Source organism: Antechinus flavipes, chromosome 5, assembly GCF_016432865.1.
Source record: "Antechinus flavipes isolate AdamAnt ecotype Samford, QLD, Australia chromosome 5, AdamAnt_v2, whole genome shotgun sequence".
NCBI classification, from domain to species: domain Eukaryota; kingdom Metazoa; phylum Chordata; class Mammalia; order Dasyuromorphia; family Dasyuridae; genus Antechinus; species Antechinus flavipes.
Window position 1 is genome coordinate 226,610,696 of NC_067402.1, and position 25,084 is coordinate 226,635,779.

At 39.6% G+C, this 25,084-nt stretch overlaps 1 protein-coding gene across 8 annotated transcripts in view; it reads left to right on the plus strand.

Annotated features, from left to right (window-relative positions):
- The first annotated feature begins 1,625 nt into the window (after positions 1-1,625).
- The window catches only part of SLC11A2 (solute carrier family 11 member 2), a 120,174-nt gene continuing 96,715 nt past the window's right edge, over positions 1,626-25,084 (plus strand). Inside the window, exons 1-8 of one of the 8 annotated variants that reach the window (XM_051961600.1) lie at positions 1,659-1,756; positions 18,568-18,639; positions 20,216-20,364; positions 21,041-21,166; positions 21,732-21,851; positions 24,094-24,200; positions 24,578-24,648; positions 24,756-24,823. In XM_051961600.1, coding sequence (XP_051817560.1) covers positions 1,708-1,756; positions 18,568-18,639; positions 20,216-20,364; positions 21,041-21,166; positions 21,732-21,851; positions 24,094-24,200; positions 24,578-24,648; positions 24,756-24,823 — 762 coding nt within the window. In that variant the 5' untranslated portion in view covers positions 1,659-1,707. Of the gene's footprint in view, positions 1,757-2,023; positions 3,210-3,385; positions 3,563-5,909; positions 5,996-11,426; positions 12,659-18,567; positions 18,640-20,215; positions 20,733-21,040; positions 21,167-21,731; positions 21,852-24,093; positions 24,201-24,577; positions 24,649-24,755; positions 24,824-25,084 lie in introns of those variants that run through there. The other 7 variants (XM_051961602.1, XM_051961603.1, XM_051961604.1 and 4 more) reach the window with 7 other exon arrangements.

The window sequence follows — 25,084 nt, forward strand, 5'->3', positions numbered from 1 at the left end:
AGCCTGGGAAGAAGAAAAAAGAGATGGATGTAAGTGTCCCTGTGAAGATGGTAAAGACACATAAGAGAAGGAAGCAGTGGGTGTGCGTGACATAGATATCATTCCATTATGACTAACCTATAGTTTCTCAAATATTGCTAAACTCCAACAGGCCCTTCCTTTTCCTCCTTGAGTTCTCATTTCACAAATGACATCACACAGATATCTATAAAGGGAACGTTCTTGGGAGAGAATATTCCCTGTTTGGTATGGCAAAGGTTCACTCCACCAGGATTCAGAAGACCATATGGGTAGTTGAAATGAGCAGGTCCCTGAGTTTAATGATTTAGAGAATTCTGCTGAATCCAGGGTACTCTATGGCAAACCTGGCTGGGAACAATAATAGTTGTTCCTGATTAGCATAACTTGTTTGATCACTAACTAATAATTTATTGCAACAGTTCGTTGGGTATAGTACTTAAGGTAGCTAGATGTCACGGGATATAAAGTTTTGGTCCTGGAGCCTAGAAAACCTTAGTTCAAATGGCAACACTTAATCTCTATTTGCCTCAGTTTCCTCAACCGTAAAATCCTTGAAGGGTTTTTGGGGGATTTGTAAAGTGCTTTTGTTTTTGCCTAAGTCACTTACCTCTGGCTCATTCATAGCAAATTTTATCTTCTGTCTTGTGATGAAAAGTGAGTCTGAATGCAGATTGGAGCATATTTTTCCATTACTTAATTTCCTTGTTTATTTTTTTCTTTTGGGGGGGAGCATTTCTTTTTCACACAATGACTTATATGGAAGTGTGTTTTACATCACTATGCATGTAGTATTATGTCATATTGTTTGCCTTGTCAATGAAGGGGATGAGGGTGGGGGAAAGTAGAAAATCTGGAACTCAAAATTTGAAAAAAAAAAAAAAAGAATGTTATAATTGTTTTTACAAATAATTAGGTAAAAATTAAATATTAAATTGTTTTTAAAAATTTATATTCTGCTCTTCTTGATACTGGGGGGAGGGAGGGAGAGAGACTCGGTTGGACAGGGGAATAACAGCTTCCTATCTATGTCTTCTTTCTACAATTTGATTATTAAAAATCTGGGCCCTACGTTTTAATTGGCCAGAGAGAAAGCTTTCAGCTGAACAAAACTGATTCCAATAGGTTCTTCAGATCCAGAAAAATGCAATCCATTAATGGAAAATGCAAGTAGAGTACCCGAGGTAAATTGTCCTCAGCTAACCTTGGGGAACAGAGGTGTATCAGAAACCCCTGACACTAATGACAAACCTATCACTCTTCAGTGAATTTAATGGGAGGCTTATTTCTAATCCATTGCTGTGATGATGGTGTGATTCAGAAGGAAAGCAGCCCTTAAACTCCTGTCCCACTCCCCACCACGCACTAGTGAACACGTCTCATTTCAACTCTGACCAAATAGTACAGAAAATGACTTAAGAATAAAGATTTCCCTAACTAATTAATAGCTCATTAATATCTAGAGCTGACAGATATATGATACCTATCTACTTTTCTATAACAGGTCAAAGATGAAATTTGATTGTCCTTGGGAGCCAAGGAGGGCGGGGGTCAAGTTTATGAATTCAAATCTTAGACTTTTCTGCCTAGGGCTAGAATTTGACGTACTTTTACCTTATCAAAGAAGTCGGCTCAGGTCTTATATAGAGGGAGGAACACTCTCAGGAGAGAGCAAACCAGTTTTGCACCATGGGGAAGAAGCAGGCTGAGACAGAGGCTGCTCCCAGCTGTGAGCTAAGTAAGTAATTTTAGAGCAGCCAAGCAGCAAAGACCTGCCTAGAGAAGCCGAAAGGGTACTCCTTACTTGAACAGGCAGCAGTGGAGGGGTAGAAACATTCAACTTTTTTTCTGTTATCTCTTTGGATTTTCCTTTCTATCTCAATCAGACATTTCTGAAGAAAAGTTTCCTATCTTGAGAAAAGCTGGGGGCAAATTCTTCCTGAATCTCAGATTTCTGCAAAGATTCAATGTCTTTTCTGATTTCTGTTTTTTTCTTTCTCTCCAGGAGAAAACTATTTTGAGGCTTACGGAGCCTTGAGGATAATTGCGGGGGTGATTCGATTTTGCTTCTCTGTATGTGTAAGCTTCTGGTCTGCTTTTTTTTCCCCCCCTGCCTTGCTGCTTCGTGTTCCTCCACTCCAAATTTTGAAGATTCGCTCTTAAAGATCTTTTTTCACTGAGCAGTTTGTGTAAGTCATACCAAGCAGCATGAATAGGCAAAGGAGCAATTTGATTTTCCTGGCTGCTTCCAAGTTTTGTTTTTCCTTAACTTGCCCCCATCCCCAACAAATAACGCTTAAAAAAAAAAAAAAAACTTTAAAAGAAATCATGTTGTATGTAGTTCATTTTAAAAATTTAAAAATTGTATTTTATTAGATTATTTATTTGCCCTTGCTAAAAGATGACTCAGAAACCAGCTGATCCCTGCTTTTCCCTCAATGCTTCTGGATTCTCTTCTCCAGTAAATTAAAATTTGAGGTTAGTTATCGATAGAGTGTAGCTCAGTCTTGGAAAGTAACAAGAGAAGGAGAAATTGTAGAGGCGAGGGTGCAGAGTTTAGACTAGTGAGCTCTACGAAGCGGAGGGAGCCCGAGTTCGTGAGGTAGCAGTTAGGTATTCCGGGATGGAGAAAGCTATTACGAAGTGAAGCACGGGGACCAGGGAAAACGGGGAGTTGTTTTTCCTCCTGTGGATGGAGCGTCAAGATGTGACGCCCTCAAGACATACATCCCTGTTCCCAAAGTGCAGCGAAGTGCTTGCTGTGGCTCGAAATCCAGCATTGAGGGTGCAACGAGAGCTCCTGTAATTAAGAAAGAAAGCTCCTGCAGGAGACTGCATATCGCTAGAGTGGTTGCTCACCTAGGACACTTTCCGCACCTCCGGCGCTCCGCAGCCGGCTTTTAGAGTAAGACCACATTCATTTGCGCCTCTCTCCTCCAGACGCAGCGGGGCGCTACTCCAGAGAACTAGCGCGTTGTCTCTTTCGCTTTGCCACGCGGCATAGCTGGAGAATCCAGCCAATGAGAGTGCGCGGTCGCAGCATCACCGACCAATCCCACTGAGGCTCGGCGGGACCGGCGGGCGGGCGGAGGGGGGCGGGGGAGGAGGGGGAGTGTCCGGGATCTGAGAACGCTGGGTGTAATGGCTATACCGGGAGCGAGAAAACCTGTTTACGAAGGGCTGCCCTGCAGGTGAGCTTTCGGGCCCCAAGGCCGCCGCAAGGTCAGAGGTCAGGGCTTGACTAACAGGCGCCAACAATCCTGTTATCTTATATCTTTGCGCATAGTTTGCAGCTCTTGAGGGCCGGGGTCCTAGGAGGAGGGGTGGTTCCTGAGTTTCCTTATAGCCCTACGGGACTGGAGGTGGGGAAGGGAATGGAAGTAAAAGAGGAGGTCATGCCTTTTCCTCCTCCCCGCCTCCCTTCCCCCCGCATGTCCCGTGACCCGCAGCCTGGCGCCGCCGCAGCGGATCTCGGCCCAGGGCAAAGTCCCGCGCCCAACAAGGCGAGCTGCGCAGACAAGAGAAGCCCGCTCGCCTCGAGGAGGTGCGCGGGGGAAACGTGGAGGGAGCGCGGGGCTGGGGTGGGCAAAACCTCCCCCTGGCCTCAGTAAAATGCGCTAATTCTCCCCCCACCCCATAATAATATTAATAGCAGGCATATGATGTTTTGAAGACTGCCAAGCAATTTGCAAAAAAAATTCTTTTTCTCCTAGAAGTAGGCGTAGAAGGAGGGGCAGTTATCCTCATTTTACAGATGAGGAAACTGAGGCAGGCCACGGTGTTGAGGTCGCATTTGAGCTTAGATCTTCCACGGAGCCACCTGGAGTCTTTTGAGCTGGGATTCGCACTAGGAACAAAATAGAGGGAATTGGTTTCTTAAGTCATTAATAATAAATAACGGGAGGCCCCCTACCTCAGTGTCCCTGTCTGTCAAATGGGAAATTCGAGGACAAGAAAGCCACTTTGGAAGTTTGTTTGTTTGTTTTAAAGAAATCTACAAAAGTTACTGATTTGTAGCAGGGTTATGAAAGGGTTTGTTGGAAAAGGAGTTGACCGTTTATACTCAATAAAGGGAAAAGCTGATAACCTTCCAAGAAGGACATGAGCTGTCACAGGGAATGGTTGTTTCCTTGTCATTGAAGGTTTTATAGTAGAGGATGGGGGGATTTCCTGGAAGAGAGGGTTCTTGCTAAAGGTGAGGGAGGAATTGCAATAGGGACCTTCCAAGGTCATACCAGATTGCTGGATCAGGAGTTTGCCTTTGGAGAGCATCAGGTTATTAACCATTGCTGCATCCACTTAGACCTGCTAGTTTAGGAATTCTGCCCTTTCCTTTAAATCTAGTAAGTTTCTGAGTGAGATCTTGGGTGTGTGATTTCCCTGGCTGTTTGATTTCCTTTGTTCCCTGTCTTGAAGGTAACACCCTCTGAAATTTTCTGTAGATTTCTGTGATCTCCCATATTCTTTCCTAGGTTTCTCTCCCCTCCCCCCATCTGTTTTGGTTAAAGCATTTCTTGCTTCTGACTTAGGCCATTTCTTAGGCTGTTTCTTTACTAGATAACATCTGCACTTGGTTCTCTTCTACAGGAGGGAAAAGAATGTAGGAAGAAGAAATACTGGGATTTTGCAGGCTATTGTCTCCTGTGTTCCTGGAACTACTGCTGGGAGTTGAGAAGGGGATTTCCTGAAGCAGTGAGGCAACATTTCTTAGACTCTGTAGGGGGGAGATCTGGGAGAACTTGCATTGCAGCTTGTGGATATAGTGCATGCTGATAAGTAGGCCATAGTAGCTCAGAGGATGGCATCCCTCATAGTGGATGTGATATAAGTTTACCCCCGTAGTTCCCCCTTTCCAGTTTAAAGAGCTCTTTGACTCAAGTTGTCTGTTTGATTTTCACAGTAACCCATAGGGCAAGTAGTATCATTTCTGTTTTCATTAATCAAGTGAGTGACTTGCCCAGGTTCGTAAGTGCTCTGTCTGAGATTAGATTTTAATTCAGATTCTCCTGACTTCAGGGACGGTGCTCTCTCCACTGGACTATCTAGTTACCCCAATAATTACCGTTTATATAGTGTATACAGGGTTGCAGATTGCTTTGTATATAATATCTCAGGGCTTCTTACAACTTTTTCCACTCAAAACCTGAGAAATTTTTATATGGTTCCGGGCATATAAGTATAGAAATCAAACATTTACTCTTAATAAATCAAATTTCTGCTATCACCTACATTCAATTACAAGACTCCTTATGGGGTCGAAAACCAGGGTTTTCCAGTGAAGTATTATCTTACTTGGTCCTTACAAATAAACCCAATGAGTTAGATAAATGTTTTAGATATAAATAGGCTAAAAGTGAAAGGAGTAGGATTGTTTCTGGAATTTTTGTTTATAATTTCCATCATATAAGGGTAGAAAGGTGGGAAGTAAGCCCCTGGGGCACACAATTGGAGACCATAGTGTCAGACTCGGGATGCCTATCATAGGAAGGGAGACTCTTGGCTTGAGGTTTAGCATTGGGACAGATGCTCCCTTCCCAAAGAGACCCCTTCCTTCTGTCATGTCTTTTGAACAGATGTTATACCTTCTGTGATGCTGAAAAGGCTCTCCTGACTCCGGAAACTATTTGAGAGGCCATAATGGAAGACTTTTCTGTTGCCTGAATTTTTCTTCTTCCTTGGGCAGTTGCTGTTTCATATAGTTAACAGTCAGGAACTAATCCCTAAATGAGGAACTTAGAATTTGCAGAGAAGGCATTGTTTATTATGGCACTATGCTGCTGGGTTTCAGCTGCGATCCACACAACCACGTGGAATAACGCTCCAATAAGGCAGGGAAATTAAATTCTTATGACTAAAAGTCTGCTGATAATGTGATGAAATCGGAGAGCAGTCTCTTCCTGAAATGTTCAGACGAAGAAAAGGAACAAGATCTTTAAAACAGATAATTTGGAAAAGCAGATAAAGCACTTCATTTGAGGTGAGGTGGGGATTAATTTAAGACTGCCTTTTGGCATTTTCTTTTTTTTCCCCTCAAAGCTTTGTGGTTTGTGATAGAGGCATTTTGAAAAATGATCTGTAGACAATTCTAGACAGAAGTCAAGAAACAAGACATTTCCCTCTCAGTTTCAAATCAGTCCTTTACTAAGCCTTCTTTGTCCAACTGTAAATTGGGATATTATGATGTAAAAGTGTTCCTTACCTTGTTAAATCTTTTAGTTTAATTAATTTGTAGTGGAAGAGGAAGATAAAGCAACTCGCATCAGAATGTAGAAATAATTTCTGCAAATTATTTTCTTTTTTCTGCAAATGACAAAAATCCAATTTTAAAGCTCTTGTAAGTGCAGTCAGACCATATTCAAAAATGTCCATTTTCATTGACCATATGAAAAAATGTAACAAATACATCTCACCCAGATGATCCTGCCATCTATTAGGAATTTTCTTTATAAATAAATAAACGTGTGTATACATTCACATAAAAAAAGGCAACATTAAAGAGGAATGGAGAATAGAAGGGGGGAAAGTGATAGAGAAAGAGAAAAAGGAAAAATCTCTGGTAGGATTTGAACAGGGACCTTCCTAGTTCTTACTCCAGCTCCATTCTATCTGCTGTGCAGCCCAGCAACCTAGGAACTGGGAAGGAAGATGGTGTTACTCCTGATTTCTTTGTGCTTCAGAAGATAACCTCAGCATGTGGGGTTGAAAAGATCTGAGTTCAAAACCAGTCTCAGATACTTCCTAGCAATGTGACCTGGAGCAGTTCAGTTCATTTCTGTTTGCCTCAGTTTTTTCAACTATAGAATGGAAATAATAGCACATACTTAACAGGGTTGTTGTATTAAATGCGATAAAGTACTGTTAAGTGCTTAGAACAAGGCCTAGCATGTAGTAAGCACTATCTGTGAGCTGTTTTTGTTTCTGTTATTCATATTTGATAATGACAAACTCATTTTGATGGGTCAAGATCCATCCCTGTCTTGAATGAGAAGATCTTCTTATTTCTGAAGCTAAGGGAATGATTGGTCTAGGCAAGTGTTTTTTTTGTTTTTAACCTTTTTTGTGGCCTGGATCCCTTCTTTGAGTGTGTTTAATATATAAATAAGATACTTAGGAATACAAAGGAAACCAATTATATTAAAACAAAGATGTAATTTTTCCTGCATCCAAGTTCATGGATCTCCTGAAATCTGTCCACTGACCCTTTTTAGGTTTGTGGACTCTAGGATATGAACATTTGGCCTAGCATTTACTGGTAATCTAAGGAATTTTGGGTTCCTTTGGGATGTGGAACACTATTGAATCAATCAGCCTTAGATGAAGATCTTTTCTGCAAGGATAGCTTAGTAAATAAGGATATTTTTAAGAAGAAAAATAGTTCTGGTTGGAATGAAAGTACAAGAGGAAATGCAAGCTGTGAGAGTCGGAGGTGAGCCAAATGTTGGTCTTTAACCTATAAGAATGTGACTATTACCTTGGAAGTTTGGGGTGTGGTCAAGGGCTGGACTAGCCAACCAAGAACAAGAGTTTTTGACAGATACTAGGCCTTTTAATTTGAAGACTCCTGGTTGACAAGGAAGCTTCACTCCTTTTCCACTGGCCTGGCCCCTTTCCCTGATACTGCTAGAATGTTTATCAGTTGTCCTCTCTAGGCACGTTGCTCTTGTCACCAGCCCAAGTTCACTTTTTTTATTTTTTATTTTTATCTTTTTTTTATTCTCACTGGATCAGAGATCCCTGCCAACAGCAATAGGATAGACGTGTCACTCAGATGAGAAACTAGCCCAACTGTTGGAAGAAAATTGTGTTTACCAACCAGGCTGGTAACACATGTTTAGTGCAACGCTGTAGAACTCAAGTTAGGAAACCTAAAGAAACTGGCAGTACTTGTATCCTAATGACCAAGTGTAGGAGAGATTGGCTGACTTCAGCTGCTCTGGGAGGGATTGGCATTCTTAAGGACATTGTACAATAGCTGTATTGTACCTGGTGAACAGGGTATGTTTGTGTGGCTGTGAGTCTGCCCATTAATGCTCCTTCTTTGAATCATTTTCAGAATGTGATTCTTAGCTTGAATAAATGAGAAAGTTTCTATCTATTCCTGCTCCCCCAGTAAGATGACAGTATGGAACCTTGTTAAGGGACAGGTCAATTCTCAGAGAGCCTCCACATCTGTGGATCATACCATCTGAAGGAGTTGCAAGGCAGCCTTTGCTGAGACAGGTGTTGCGGACTGGGAATGAGATAAATTGAAACCAGAGAGAAGAGGAGAGAGGTCAGACAATGCAACGGCCTCTCAGTCAGAGAAGTCAGAGAACAGCAACTGCAGAGGTCTGAGAACAGCAACTGCTTCTCAGTCTCGGTTGTATCATTTTCTCACAAGAGGAAATCCATTCTCGATTGGATCTCCAGTAGCCATTATCAGGTGGCTCCCATGTTTTTCCAACAGCTCCTGTATATTCCAACCCAGCCTCTGCTTTCATTTAGCTATTTTGTATCAAGGCTTCTTGAAGAGAAGAAAACTACAAGTTTCAGAATTTAATGGACTTTGTAATTGGACATTTCATGTAGTTTTTTTATTTTTTATTTTTTAGCAATTTTTGTAGGTAGTCAGTTTGGTTTTGGAAAATCTTAATCTAATTACCTCTACTGAGTAGAACCATGATAGAATCAAAAAGAGTAATTATTCCTAATAAAACTAGTTAAGTATTCCTATTTAACAATATGGGACAGAAAACCAGTAATTACCACTATTATTCCTTTGGACTATTAAAGTATCTCTGAAGGACTTATTGAGCCCTTAAACTCCTGGAAAATCAATCCTTTGTGAAAAACCCTTCAGCAGATGCTAAAAGCTTATGAAAGAATAGGATCTGTTTCTTTCTCAGAGAATAACATTTTAAAAGAGAAATGCAGAAAACAGTGTGTTTTTTAAGGTCAGATAAATTTCTATCATGAAATCCTTTTACCAGCAGTCCCTAGCATGGATCTGAGGCTTTGTGGAGCCCCATTGGATAAATTACACAGTGGTAACAAACATGTCAGCAAGGTGGCTTTCCCTAAAAGGTCCCTGAAATTCCTATTCTAATATCCAACTAATTTGTTTTATACATTATTCCCAAGATCTAAATGATCACCAAAGCTAAGGAGCCTTTCTTCTCAAGTTGCTTTTTTATTTATTTGTTTATGTGTTTATTTTAAGGTTTTGGGAGAGATGAGGAATGAAAGAACAAAAACAACAGATGAACAGGATCAGAGCCAAGAGACTTTTATTAAGAATTCTATTCAGATTGTCACAGCTAAAATCATTAAGTCTTAAAATTAGATGCTACAATCTCTAGATTTAAAAAGAGCCTAATTTTGAACAGGATTTTAAGGTCTGTGGTGATTTGGGACAGTTTGTTGTTGACCAGTCACATGTATGATACAGTGGAGTTGGGTTTTTAAAATATGTTATATAATATGTACTTTATAAACACCAAGGTGTCTTATGAAATCATGTCCATTTAAAAAGATTCAGAGCATAAGTTTTCTATTTATATTGTCATTTTTAAAAATTTCCATTCTGGTTTGTTTCAAAAAGATCTTTCTATGATTATTCATCATTATTCATAGATATCACTACAGTTGGTTTAGCTATTCCTACTTGATGGACATATTTTTTAAATTTTTTTTTTATTATAGCTTTTTATTTACAAGATACATGCATGGATAATTTTTCAGCATTGACAATTGCAAAATCTTTAGTTACAGTTTTTCCCCTCCTTCCCCCCCACCCCCTCTCCCAGATGGCAGGTTGTTAAAGTATATGTATACATGTCCATACAGTTATTTTGCTGTACAAAAAGAATCGGACTTTGAAATAGTGTACAGTTAACCTGTGAAGGAAATAAAAAATGCAGGTGGACAAAAATAGAGGGATTGGGAATTCTATGTAGTGGTTCATACTTATTTCCCAGAGTTCTTTCGCTGGGTGTAGCTTGTTCAATTCATTACTGCTCTATTGGAACTGATTTAGTTCATCTCTTTGTTGAAGAGGGCCACGTGATGAACATGTTTCTTTCCAATTCTTTGCTCTTTAGAATATTTTGAGCTTTTTAAATTTTTTACCTCCATGAAATCTGGAATATCTTGGTCAAAGGGCATGGTCATTTTAACCACATTCTTAGCACAATTCCAATTCGCATTCCAGAAAGTTTAGACAAACTCATAATTCCATCAGGAGTATATTGATGTACCTTTCTTTGCACAATCATTTCATCATTGATTATTTCTGCTTTGTGTCATCTTGGGTAATTTGCTAGGTGTGGAGATAAAAGCCCAGAGGATTTAATCTGTGTTTCTCTTATTAGTGGTTTGGAATAATTTTTATACGATTTGATAATATTTTGCTGTTATTTTAAGAGCTGTTTATTCATATCCATTGGGAGCACATATGTTTTTAGAGCGTTGGGTTTTTTTGTTGTTGTTGTTTTGGAGAGGCAGTTGGGGTTAAATAACTTGTTTATAGATGCACGGCCAGTAAGTGTCAAGTGTCTGAAGCTACATTTGAACTCAGATCCTCTTACTCTAGGCTAGTGCTACATCTGCTGCAACACCCAACTGCCCCCAAGCATGTTTTCTGTCTTAAATAATAGAAGTTTAGGTACCAGCTTTTTAAATATATATCAGCAAAATTCCTCTCAGTATTATGTCTCCCTTTACCTTCCCAGAGAGCCATCCCATATAATAAATATTCATTTTATAGAGGACAAAAAAAATGGGGAGGGTGGAAATCAGTAAAACCAATTAAGGCATTGAAAAAAAATCTGAAAGTATATGTTGTGTGCTCTCCTGTGGGCTTTTTACCTCTGCAAAGTAATGGGGGCAGGAAGGTCTCCTAATTTTTCTATGTACCCTTGTCTCTTCAGATTCTGTGGTCTTCACTTTTGTTTTGTGGTGGTTTTATCCATTTACATTTTTGTCTTTTACATTGTTGTGTATATTGTTTTCTTGGGTCTGCCTACTTCACTTTGCATTAGATCATGGACATCTTTTCATACTTCCATGTATTTATCAAAATTCATTATTTCTTAGGATATTCATATACCATGATTTGTTTAGTTACTCCTCAATGTTGTTTCCAATTCTTTGTCCAGCTTTGTATTAAATGACAGATTTTTCATTACATTTTAAACTTATGAAATCACTGATTACAAAATTGCCTTTCTGGGAAATAAAAACTAAACGTTTCTCACAAAGAAGAAACAGTGGAATTTTTCTTAATCTATTCTAAATTTTCCTTAGAATTTTCACAGGCTTTGTGAGGTGTATTCAATGACAAGAGCAAGTATGTCCTGAGAGTACTGGGAGTGTCCAAGTATGCATCTCTCTCCTACACTACAGATAAATGGGTTTCATTCACACCCATGGTCTTGCTGTGCAGCCAGATATATCAACTAGTTTTTCGACCAGCAGATGGGTGGGGAGGCCATGAAAGTTCTTGGAATTCATTTTAACTATTCAGGCTAACACCGAACATCTCCTGCCCCTCTTTGGCTTTCTTGGTCTCTTTCTAACTCTATTTTTTTTTTTTTTTGACATTATTCATTTCTGAATATATCCCATTTCCTGATGCCCTTTTCCTACCTAGAGCCTTTGATTGGAATAATCATTTAAAAAGAAAAAAGGGGAGCAACTAAATAGCACAGTGAATAGAGCACCAGCCCTGAAATCCGGAGGACCTGAGTTCAAATCCAGATTCAGACACTTAATACTTCCTAGCTCTGTGACCCGGGACAAGTCACTTAACCCTAATTGTCTCAGGAAAAAAAGAAGAAAAAGAAAAAAGAGACAAATGGGGGTAGAGGGGAGGAATGATTTCATGATGTGATAGACAGAGATGACCCTGAAGTCCAAAAGCCTGTGGTCAGATCCTGACCAGGCAAGTCACCTCCCTGGGTCTCAATTTCCTCCTGCAAAATGAGAGATTTGTGCTAAATACTTTGTCAACTCCAAATCCAGTTGCAACTGGATTTGAATATGTTCTATGCCAGGACTTAACTTCAGCAATGAAGAAAGAGGTTAATTTTTTCAGTTTTACTTTGGGGACAAACGTGATCGTTATAATCACACATACCACTTCTGGCAGGCTTGTTTAATTCCCCCCCTCTCCCCACTATTACTTATTTTATCATTAATTAAGTCAAGTTGAAAAAGCACTTATTTAAGCACATACTAAGTTCTGCATACTGTAGTAAATTCTATGGACTGTGCTGAGTGCTGGAGGTACAAAGGCAGGCAAAAACCGTCCCTGCTATCAAGGAAGAATAGGATCAGATCACATACATTTTCCCATATTTCCCTTTATTCTTCACGTACATTGTAAATGGTACAATTACATTCATGTACCACATGAATATAAACTTTTGTCTAGCTATTTTCTTGTCACCTAGTACTTTAATTCTTTGCAAACACATAAAATGCCACCTGTCTTATCTACAATAACCTTGGTGCAGCCTGCAGTAGGAATCTGCCTTTTAGCTGTTTTTCTCTCTTCTCTGAAATGAAAATGTGTTCTTATATCTGTTGGATTCCAACATGAACTCTGTGTCAATAACAGCCGTCTTCACAGTGACTTCTTCCCTAAAAATGATACTATGGGGTGAGTGTCTTTACATAAGATCCAGGATTCATAGGAGCAGGTCTTTATTTATTTTTAAAGTTTATTTTTTAATACACATTGCTTTATAAATTATTTTGGGAAAGAAAAATCTGAGCAAAAGGGAAAAACTACGAGAGGAGGGAAAAAAACAGAAAAAAAAAAAGAAATGAACATAGCATGTAATTGGCTTTTATCAAATATTTGATACAAAGATATTTTTTTCTCTGACATCAGCTTCCCTTTACTAACTACATTGATGTTTGTTTATGCAAACATTTTTCAATTTCCTGCAATTGGTTTATCTTTTATTTTTTTGTTATAGCTCTTGGTTAAAGGATTCTTCTAGGTATAGTTGTAAAAGATGCTTCCATTTTTTAAAATGAAATTTTAAATGTTTTTCAATTACCAAAAGATTGGTTCCTCTTCCTTCTATCCTTTCCTAGTTCTCACTGAGTAAGAAAGAAAAACAAAACTCCTATTACTTTTTGTCAAGCAATGCCCACATGAGTGATGTTTAGAAATTGTGTGTGTGTGTATGTGTGTGTAAAAGAGAGGAGGGAGGGAAGAAGGGGAAAAGAGGAGACATGGAGAGACAGATAGAAATAGAGAGACAGAGATAGATTGATTTAGTACTGAATTTTTCATCTCTCTGTCAGGAGGTAGTTCTTAGGAATCATGATTCATCATTATGCCATTAAAAGTTTTCAAATCTTTCACAGTTAATCTGTAGAGTCTATTTTGCTTAAACTTAATCCCTCCCTTAATTTATTCTCCCTCAGATCCCCCTTTCTCTTTTTCCTTTTCACTCCTATTTCTCTGCTGAATAAAATGTGTTTCTGTAATTGTGTGCACTTGTAAGTCTTCCCTCTTTTGATAAGTTGAATCTATGAAATTCAAGTGTCAGCCTCCCCTCCTACCCTTTCCTCCATATTTGTATAGATGTACACTTGCTCACCTTGATTATATAAAATGATTTTCCCTAATCTTCACCCTTTCCATTCATTTAAGATCATTCCCAGTCCTTCTAATTAGACTTTTCTCTGTGACCATTGGCCATAATAGAATTCAGAAGGGACAAAAGTACTATTTCCCTTTATTATAATGTAAGGATTATCCTGGTTTAAATTCCTTGTGATTGTTCATTGAACTTTACCTATATTTCTCTTGACTTATTAAGAGTTTCTGCATAAATAGGGTCTTTTCATTATGAATGCACATTTCATTAAAAATATATTCTCCCTCCACCTTATCCTAGGATTATATTCACTTCTTCTAGGGTAGATAACCTTCAGGCCAAAAAAACTTCTACCCTAGTGGCTACAAACCTGTCTCCCTGTCTTTTTTCTTGGATTTCCTCATCAGAATTTCGGCTAATTTATCTTCAAAGTCTGGGATTTGGGATGAGGGGTGGGAAGGGGTGGAGGGAGGAGCTTTCTGTAATTTGTTCCTTGCACTTATCTTGCACCTCTATCCATTTTGCTTCATTTTTCTTTTAGTTATGTGACCTTGTATATTTTAATTGATTGCCTTTTTGGAACTTATGGTAAAAAATGGGATAAGTAATGGTTTAAACCTATTTTTGGCCAAATTTCCTTCCAATATTCCTAGATTTTTGTTTTTGTTTTTGTTTTTTAATAACAAGCACTCTTACCCAAGTAATTTATATTTTGGAGTTTATTAAACATTGGGCTATTGACTTCATTTTCAAGAAACTTCAAGCATATGCAAAAAACACTATAAAATCAGAAAAATGGAATTTCCATAATCATATAACTTGAGATTATTGCCCTCGAATAAGCTTAGAACAGCAGATGTCTTCCATTTAGACAGTTTAAGAGCTTTACATAGAATGTTATTAGAAAGTTGATCTGATCTTCCCAAATCTTAGCCTAGAAGCTTTTGATGGGTTCCCAACAGTAAATACAAGCAAACCTTTTGCAATCTTGGGAGTAAAGTGTAATGATCCTTCTTTCCCCACTTTTTATCTAAAGTGAACAAATCACTATTAAAGTGATTTTTACACATAAGAGATAAACTAATCATATTAAACCTAACTTTAAATTGCTATGTTAAGGCTACTGGTTGCAGAATAATATTTTCTTTTAGGAGTAGAGATTAAAATGCATAGGTAATGAGTCCAAAGATGGAAGTTTTGAAGAGCAAGAATTCGCTATTTGACCAAAAAAATTGGGAAAACTAGAAAGTAGTTTGACAGAAACTAATTATAGACCAACATCTCATACTATCTACCAAGATAAGGTCAAAATGGATACATGATTTAAACATAAAGGGTGATATAACCAAATTAGGGGGTTGGAATATTTTACCTGTCAAATTTATGGGGAATTTATGACCAAAAAAGATATAGAGAATTTAGGGAAGGAAAATGGATAGTTTTGATTATATTAAGTTTAAAAAATTTTGTACAAACAAGACTAATACAGCCAATATTTGAAGGAAAACAGGAATCCAAGGGCAAGTTTTACTGATTAAAAAGCCTTCCTATTTATATGTAAGGATGATGTTCAGTCCTTTCAGTTGTGTTTGACTCTTCAGAACTCCATTTGGGATTTTCTTGACAATGATACTAGAGTGATTTGCTATTTCCTTGTCTTGCTCATTTTACAGATAAGGAAGTTGAGACAAATAGAGTTAAGTAACTTGCCTAGGATCATACAACTAGTAAGAACTAATAAGCATCTGAGGCCAAATTTGAATTCAGGGAATTGAGTCTTCCTGACTCCAGGCTTGGCACTCCATTGTACCATCATTTATAAAAGTAAGAGCCATTTTCCAATAATCCAATGATTATTTTATAATCGAGTTTAGAAAGGGCCAGTATTCTTGCCAAGAAAACTCTAAATAAATTTGTAACGAGTTGGGCATGACTTAAAAAACCAGTCTCAAACCATATATTCATACATTATGGTAGTTCTCAGAAAAAGAAATCAAAGCTATCTGTAGTGATGTGGAAAATGCTCTAATTCACTTTCATTATCAATATCAATTAGAGAAATGCAAATTAAAACAATTCTGAGGTGTCACCTTACATCCATCCTATGGGCTAACATGATAGGAAAGGAAAATAACAAATGCTGAAAGGAATGTGGAAAAATAGATACCCTAATGAACTAATGAAAAATCTTTTTCTTGTGGCAAATTCAAGAACTTGCCTATCTTTTGGCAATTTGAGAACTGTCCTTTAAGGAGCAACAGAATGTCAAGGTTGAAGAAGATTGTGAACTGATCCATCCATTTGGAACTATGCTGAAAGAGCAAAGAAGAAATGAAAAAAATCTATGTGGGTAAAATAATTTATAGAAGCTAATAATTGTAAATGACACAGCAGCAAATAATTGGTAACTGAGGAGATACTGATCAATTAAGAAACGGCAGAACTAATCTGGTAGGTGATTGTGATGGAATTTTGTTGTAAGAAATGACAAAAAGGAGCAGCAGCTAGGTGGTACAGTGGATAGAGCACCAGCCCTGAAGTCAGGAGGACCTGAGTTCAAATCTCGACTCAGACACTTAACACTTCCCAGCTGTGTGACCTTGGGCAAGTCACTTAACACCAGTTGCTTCAGCAAAAGAAAAGAAAAGAAATGACAAAAGGAATAGTTTTAGAAAAACTTGGAATGACTTGTGTTAACTGAGGAAAATGGAAGGCTAAGAGAATATTATATGTAATAAAAAGCAATATAATGATGACAAATGATGAAAGTCATATCTACCCTGATTAGTTCAATGATCCAAGACAGTTCTGAAGAAGTCATGATGAAAAGTGCTATCAATCTCCAGAGAATGAACTGAAAAACTCTTGAATATAGATTGAAACAATTTTTTCATTATTTTTGTTTTCTTTTCCCTTAAAAAAATTTTTTTTGCAATAAAACTAATATGGACATATGTTTTGCATAATTTGCATGATTTTACAATGTTTCACATTGCCTTCTCAATGGGTAAAGGAAAGAAAGAATTTGGAACTCAAAAAATATTTTTGCTGAAAATGCAGTGTGCTGGTTGTTTAGTTATTTTATGTATATTCACCAATGTAAGAAGTGGATCTTGAGTTAGTAGCTGGGTATGTCTGTTGTCACTAAATAAAACTATGCAACATTCAATTACTATTAGTAACCAAATTTGATGGAGATTTAGGTAACATTTCTAACTTGGTATTTTCTTCAAAGCCCAAGGGAAATTATATCCAGTAAACAGTCTGTAGAACACATAATTGGAAGAATGAATGATTTTGGTTGTATAAATTATGGTGCAATTTATTTTCTCTTCCTTCCTCTCCCTTTAAATATAAGTGTAGCTTTGAGGCCGAAGAGACCAATCTCTTTGTATTCTCTTCTTTTCTGGTCATAATATCATTTTCTTGCAGTAGATTTTTAAAATTGCTATTTGCTAAGCAATTATGCTTTTCCAAATGCTGTTTTTGCTTTCCAGATTACAGACAAAACAAGAACCTCTGCTGTACAGAAACTGCCATATTTATGTTGTTCCAGAAATACATGTTTTCCAGATAGTATATTAAATTTTTTTAAACTGATTTTGGAGACAGATCTTTCAAAAATGTATTACATACTTCCCTTTTAAAAAGAATATACTGATGTATTCGTCCATCTTTTCTTTATTGTCATTGTTCTTGCTTATAGCAGCTTCGTTTTACTATTTCTCAACTGCCTTAAGCTTGGAAACCATATTAGGAAATTTATTAGAACTATCTTTTATAATAAAGATAAATATATTTTGTCCGAGTGAGGGCCTGAAATTCCTTCTGAATAGAGTACATGAGCTTTCTGACCCATCTCTTTTGACTGATCAGAATTTTTTTTTTTTAAACTTCTTTTCTGGTTGTGGACTCTGTTTTAAATATGTGAGATTCCCACATAGTTGAACATAGATAAGTGAGCTGTTAACTTTAACAGACTTGAGGTGGATTGGATATTGTTGTTCTTCACAGCTTTTTAGAGTTCAGGTCAGTTGACTAAGGAATGCTGTTGTTTGATAAATATGCACAGAACAGGAGATGCTTTCAAGAATGACCCTTATGATTATCGTTATTTATAGTTATATTGGTGACATTCGAATGATAACCCCATGCTGGGTTAACTCGGTCACAGAAAATTTAAAGTATTATAAAAAAATCTTTTTCTTGTGGCAAATTCAAGAACTTGCCTATCTTTTGATAACTTGAGAACTGTCCTTTAAAGAGCAACAGAATGTCAAGGTTGAAGAACAGAAACTGAGAGGTCAGAGTAATTTATTTAATCTGAAAAAGAAGGGACTAAAATAGGTTGAGAAGGACTCAGAGTAGAAAACTTAGCATTTCCTCATATCCTCACAGGGCTGAACAGAAGGCAGGAAAGCAAAAGTGACTTTAGTTGTAGTGAGAACAGATGTAAAGACCTTGGCTGTTAAGCATGATGGAGGAGGTAGCCAAAGTGGGTTGTGTATTTTTTCTCTGGAGAACGGAAGAGACTGCCATCTATATTTAGAGGGTTTGGGTTTAGAGGAAGATGGCAGGTATAACTGCTTTCCTATTTAAGCCCTTGATGAACTTTTTTATATATAATACATATGTTCCTAGTTTAATGGTTCTTTTTTGTAACATTGCAATTGTATGATTCTGATACTTATCCTTTTATACTTACTCTTTACTTCCCCAGATTATGAAATCTTGATAGCAGATATATTTCTTACACACTGAAACTCATCTCATTTGATTAGATATTGGTTTGATCAGACTCCAAAAAGGTTTTTTTCAAGCTACCTCACAATTGTTCATGATATTTTTCAGAAGTGGACATAGGGGTCACATAGACTTACAAAGCTGGAATGTTGACAAGTGTTGATTCAGTGCTTGTTGATTTATTCTTATGCATTTTCTCTCTCCTTTCTAGAATCCTACACTAAATCCTTGGATGTACCGGGGTCCACCATGACATTAAGTTCTAAACAGAAGATGCCTGCTGGTAATTTGAAGCTTTGTGTTATTTATTGATGAAGTTCAAAATAGCTTTGTAAATCATGTCTTCTGTCCCCTTTCAGTATTTTTTCTTCTAGCTATGATAATGATGTCCATAAGTTTGCTTTTCTAAAAGGAGACAGTAAGTTTTAGACAGTAAGTTAAAATGGCTTGCCATCCTGCAGTCCTCTGAAGTAACAGATGGGGGAAAATGAGGTTACAGGCTTACCCAGGAGCGGTAATGAATGCTCTGTTTTGGGTTATATCAGGTTTTCTTTTCTAGAATGGCCCCCAAGGCACCAGAGTGTCATTGAAAGCCTTGTCTGCTCTCTGGCTAGAACTATTGTCTTCCTTATTGTTCTGGTTGCAAACAGTGAGGAGCCTTTGGGGTTCTAAGAGATGTTTATGACTATGTAAAGAATGTCTCTTGCTTTGTACCCTCCTTCTAGCTGCTTGAGCTATCCTGAGCTGTAAAAGTTTCAACTCTGAATTCCTAGAGAATAGAATTCCATTCTCTTTTTCTAGATCATCCTAAATCTACTGTTTTGAGGCCATGCTCTTAGCTTTTTAGTCATTCAAAGATGATGATGATGATGATGAGACCTAACACTTACATAGCAGTCTTAAGATCTGAAAAGTGCTTTTTATTATCTCACCTTTAAGGTAGGTGTTGAGGAAACTGAGTGAGAAGTGAAATGACTTGCCCATAGCTAGTAATTCCTGAGGAAGCATTCAGACTCAGGTCTCCCTGACTCATGTACTCAGTACTTTGTCCATTCTGCCATTCAGGTTCTCCTGTAAAATGAGAGTTTCTCTTCCCCCCCCCCCCCCCCCCCCCCCTCCTCCCTTCCCCCCAGCCCAAACAAACAAGCAGAAACACTTGAGTCTAGGGTCACATATTTGATCTATATACTCTAAGCAAACATGTGGACATAGTGCTGGCTTTGGAAGCCTGGTTTTCATGAATGGAGTGAGCTGGTCTCCTCATCCCCCTAACTCTTCTTCTGGCCTCTGCTCCCTCCCTCTAAGATAATTGCTGAATGCGGAAGGAATACCTAGATAGTAGTCTGCTTTGAACCACCTATTTTGAGGCCCTGATCAACATGTGAGTGGCCATTGCTGACTGAGGCAGGAATAAAGGGACACAGAACACATGAGAAAATTTTGTACTCGTTGACTTTCTGTGTGTCAAGATTTCTTTGGAATTTTTATTTTCTGGGAAGCACCTGGAACCTGAGACGTAATGGTCAAGGAGTATGTCCAGCGTGAGTCCTGCCACTTTCCTGCCTTGATAGTTCTTTAGCTGTTGGGACTTTTCTGCTGAATTTGAGAGGAAAACTGCAAATACAATTTTTCTTCTTTTTGGTTCTGGAGGAGGGCATAAGAGAGTTCTATGAAAACTGTTTTCATTGGTCTGGATGAGTTATGTAGCTTGTCTGCTGCTTTGTCTTTGTATCTCTTTACATATAGAATCTTTGTACTGATAACAGTGATATGTTAGAGTATTAAGGGTTTTAGGGTGGTGGGGGTAAGGATCCTTTGAATTTTTGACTAAAGTATTCCCATTTTTCATATGAATTTAGAAGATGGTTCTGGGGACCATGGGGACACTGCCAGCCTGAGTGCTGTCAACACCATCTACAGTAATCACTCCCCTTCTGAAGCCTCTGCATTTCAGGATGCACCCTTCACCACCTACTTTGATGAGAAGATCTCCATTCCTGAGGAAGAGGTTGGTAGACTTCTCTGTCACAGAGAGATGAAGAGAGCTTAGGTGTCCTTGGGTTTCTTACAGCTTTAGCTCATTTTCACTTCTGCAAAGTTCGGAACTTTGGCAAACATAAGATTGCACTTTGGCTTTTAAGATTCTGCTGTATAGCTGCAATATATTTAACATATATAGGACTGCTTGCCATCTTGGTGGGGCGGGGAGGGAAGGAGGAGAAAAAACGAAACATAAGTGATTGCAAGGGATAATGTTGTGTAAAAATTATCTTGGCATGGATTCTGTCAATACAAAGTTATTATTAAATAAAATTAAATTAAAAAAAAAAAAAAGATTCTGCTGTATAGGACCCAGTCTGGGGAGGAGGAAGCGAGGTTGCTCCCTTCTATGAGCTTCAAAAAAAAAAAAAAAAAAAGCTTTCTTTCTTTCTCGTTTCTGGTGGCCTTTGGGCTGTCTGACTTGTACTTGGGGATTGTTGGTCTTATTACAAGAGTGTTCAGGGTCTTCTGCCTGTTGTGTGACCTCCCCACTCCAAGGGAGCTGCTGCTGCAGTGGAAGGGCCACTTAGGGCCCTTCACCTCTGACACAGTTAAGCAGGTCATTAGTCCCCTCCTGCAATAATGGTTGTGTTTTCCATTTGGAGCAAAGCTGAATTTGTCCTCGTGTCTTGTTTCTTGTATAGCATTCTTGTTTTAGCTTCCGCAAACTCTGGGCCTTTACGGGGCCGGGCTTCCTCATGAGCATCGCTTATCTGGATCCAGGGAACATAGAATCCGATTTGCAGTCTGGGGCCGTGGCCCAGTTTAAGGTGAGTCTCCAGCCTCTCCCCTTTCTCTGTGGCTCATGGCTTCTCAGGATTGAAGGCCCTTGGCAGTCTTTGACCAGCACTGTGAGGTGCAAATCTTAGAGAATGGGCCTCCACCACTGAAGGCCTGGCTTCAGGTACTGATTGACACATGCTGGCTAGCTGGCGATGACCCTCTGAGCGGTCATCTCTCTAACAGCAGAAGTTTCAGGGAAGGTGTGCCTGTGTTGGAGGGGCCGTGTCCTCATCTCGGAGTTCCCTGTGCCGGTGAAATCTCGGGCCAGGCCCTAGTCCTACCTCAGAGCCTAGCATTTTGGGGGATCCTCCAAAAAACCCTGTACTTTCAAAAGCAAAACACTTCTCATCAGGTCTGTCATTTTAGCTTTGTTCCTGTAACAAAAGAAGGGATTGTATTAAAATCGGGAAAATGGAGCTGCACAGTGTGACAGGGATTTTCTCAGGCCAGGGGTGGGCCAAGGCTAGATAGAGCCAAGGTCTCCCACTTGTCCAAGTCTGAGGATATCAGGTCCTACAATTGTCTAATGAGGGGGGAATTGATTCTTCCTAGTTGCTCTGGGTTCTCCTCCTGGCCACCCTCGTGGGGCTCCTGCTGCAGCGCCTGGCAGCCAGGCTGGGCGTGGTCACGGGCCTGCACCTTGCTGAAGTGTGCCACCGGCAGTATCCCAAGGTCAGTGCCAAGCCACCTTCCTCCCTCCCCTCCTCTAGAATCCTGCGGTGAGCTGCAGGAACGTCTCTCAGCCCAGCTGCTTTCTGGCAGTCCTTCCTCCCTTTGTCCTTTTCACCCTTGCTGTCTGTTCTTTCATGTGAACAGCTACAAGTTTCCTTCCGCTCCTATGGTTTGTTACATTTTCCCTTAAATGGTCCTATAATCTCATTGATCCAGGCGTTGTTTTGGGGCTTTTAAAAACTTGCTTTTTAAGTTATAGAATATAGGCATTTCCATAACATAATACAATTGTAAAACGATGATTGGATGTGAAACTGTAAATCTACTCTGCACAACTTGCTGTTCTTTGAAATAGATAACAAAATTATCATGTACATTTTTTTTTCTCCTTCCCCTCCATGGCTACAATTACCTACAAATAGTCTATGTATACAGATATATCTACATAAAAGACATATGAAAAAAGAAAGAACTGATAAGTAGGCATATACTTATCAGTTCTTTCTTTTTTCATATGTCTTTTAGAATTTCTATTATATAGTTTTTATTTTTTGGTCTTCATTTTTGAGCTTCCAGTGACTTGTCCCAGGTCACACAGCTTGTAAGTGTTTAGGGACTGAGACCAGGTTTGAAATCAGATCCTCTCTACTCCAGGCCTGGTGCTCTATTCTACTGTACCATCCAGCTGCCCTATTAATTTAGCTTTTTATAATAGTCAAAAGTTCTGAAAAAGAGTTCTCTTGATGAATCTTAATAACTTAACATTTATGTAGCACCTTATAGAGTTTACAGAACCACCATATAAAGATTAAGTCATTTGTCACGGTAATCCCTTCTATCCCTGTGCTTTGGGGAGTACAAATACTGTTATTTTCATTTGATAGAGAAAGCAGCAGGCCTTCTGAGGTAGGCCTGGGTTTTGACCCAAAGTGCTTGGCTCCCATGGCCCAGCTGCCTGCCATCCCACTGAGGCTTGGAGAGCAATCACTGGGCTTCTTTTTAATTTCTCTGCTCCAATGCCCCAATACAGACATGGCCCCGGGTCTTTGCTTCACATCTAATGATGCTGGATGCTGTCTCCTCTTGTCCAGGAGGCCCCCCCCATCCCTATTCCTTTGTGGGCTCTGCCTTCCTGGGCCCTCACACTTGCCCACCTACCCTCAGATGGCTCCTTTCCTCTTGTTGTATTTCTAGGATGTGGAAGAAGAAAGCTCTTTTTCTGTCCTTTGAGGCTGGTGGGGCCATAAGTGTCTCCTCCCTCTTTCTAGCTCCCATTACCCATTCTTCCCCTTGCCAGATAGAATGGATCCCTCTATATCTGCTGCTCTTCCGCTTCTGCCTCTGTGAGCCCTTTTCCCCGTGCCCAGAATGTTCTCCTCCTCTGCCTGTTTAATGTCCATCTACCCTTTAAATCTCAGATCAGATGCTGCCTCCTCCAGATGTTTTCCTGAGAGACCCTCTGCATCTTCCATTGGAGGCAGCTGGACTCAGGAGGCCTTTAAGTGTGGGAGGGAGGGGATGGTATTTTGAGCAGCTGGCTTCTGTCTGGGCTGTGAGCCCATTGAGCTGGCCTGTCCTGGCTCTCCTGACTGTTCCTCCCTGGGACCCTCGTGTGCCTGTAGACTTATTTGCTTGCCTGTAGACTTCTGTTACTGTTGTCCTTGGGTGTTTTCCACCTTCTTTACTTAGAGGAGACCCCTTTTCTTCTGCTGTAATCCTTTCATTTACTGCCCTTCTTCTTTCTTTGAAATGGGCCTCTGCACTTAACAGGTACTTAATATATTTTCATCCCTTAACTATAAATCCCTCAGCCCCTCAGGATATTTTCATCTGGGCAGGATGGTAAGGAGTCCTGAGAGTGCCATGGAATGGAATAAAAATATCAGCAGCTTTCTTGTCCTTATCTCTCCTCCTAGTCCCCTGATGCTCCAGTGAAGGAAGCACAATTGTCTCTCTGTAGCTGAGTGTTTAAGAGAGGTGTGAGGAGGGAACGGATGGAGCAGAGATGTGGTGTTTGGCTTCATGTAGCTGGATGACTTGTCATTTTGCACATGGGCCTGTGTTAAGGTATAGAATATCCCTCAAGCCCTAGTGCACTGTTCAGCTTTGAAGGCTTAAAAAACTTCAAATTGCACTAAGGTTTTGGGAACAAACTGTATATATATATGCAAAAATCCAAGGCCCTCCAAGGAAACATTCTCTAAAATGTCAACACATTGATCTCTCCACTGTTTGTATTAAGGTCCCCCGAATTATTCTGTGGTTGATGGTGGAGACAGCAATTATAGGCTCCGATATGCAAGAAGTCATAGGGTCAGCTATTGCGATCAATCTCCTGTCTGCTGGGAGGTGAGTTTTTTCCGCTAGAAAGTTTGAGTCACCCTCAATATTGCAAGCCTTTTACTGAGCCCCCCAGTGAAGAAAGCTTGTGGAACAAATTGAGCCTCATGGGAAAGTGTAAGTGAAATCGTTGTGAACGGGGCCAGGCCAGCCTGTGAGTGCTTGGAGAGGGGCTCTTGAGCCTCTCCCTGCAGTGGCTTCTTCTGTGAAAAGGGAGGGGAGGCCGTTGGCTTTTCTTGTCAGTGGGCGCTGTCCTGTTCCCACTGGAGGAGGCCCGGCCACAGCCACTGAGTACCTCCAGAATTTGGCCCCCCGTGATTTGCAGGGGCAGGCTCTCCCACTCTCTGTCCCCTTCCCCTCATCTTCATTTCTGATCTTTGGCCTAGGGTTCCTCTGTGGGGTGGAGTTCTCATCACCATTGCAGATACCTTTGTATTTCTCTTTCTGGACAAATATGGTAAGGAGCAGTTATGGGGTCATGGAGGAAACAGTACTGGAGCAAAGTTCAAATGTTTCCTTAGAAGCAGTCTCCTTAAGGAAATTTTTCCGTGTTTTTTTCCATAGGTTTGCGAAAACTGGAAGCATTCTTTGGCTTACTCATCACCATCATGGCCCTCACATTTGGATATGAAGTAGGTTTTGCAGATTGTTTCTTAGCTTGTGAAACCAGTTAGTTTTTAGAAATGGGAAATGAGCTCTGGATGACTCAGTACCGCACATGGAAAGCAAAAACCATTCTTATACGTGGCTGGCACGTGAGTGACTTCCCAGATCCATCAGGAGGAGAGCAGACTTCTGAGGAAGTTCCAGATCCCTTACAATCTGCTTGGGGTCTGTCATGCAAAACTTGGGCTGCTCTGGATCAAGCCTTGGGCAAGGGAGGTCAGTGGAGA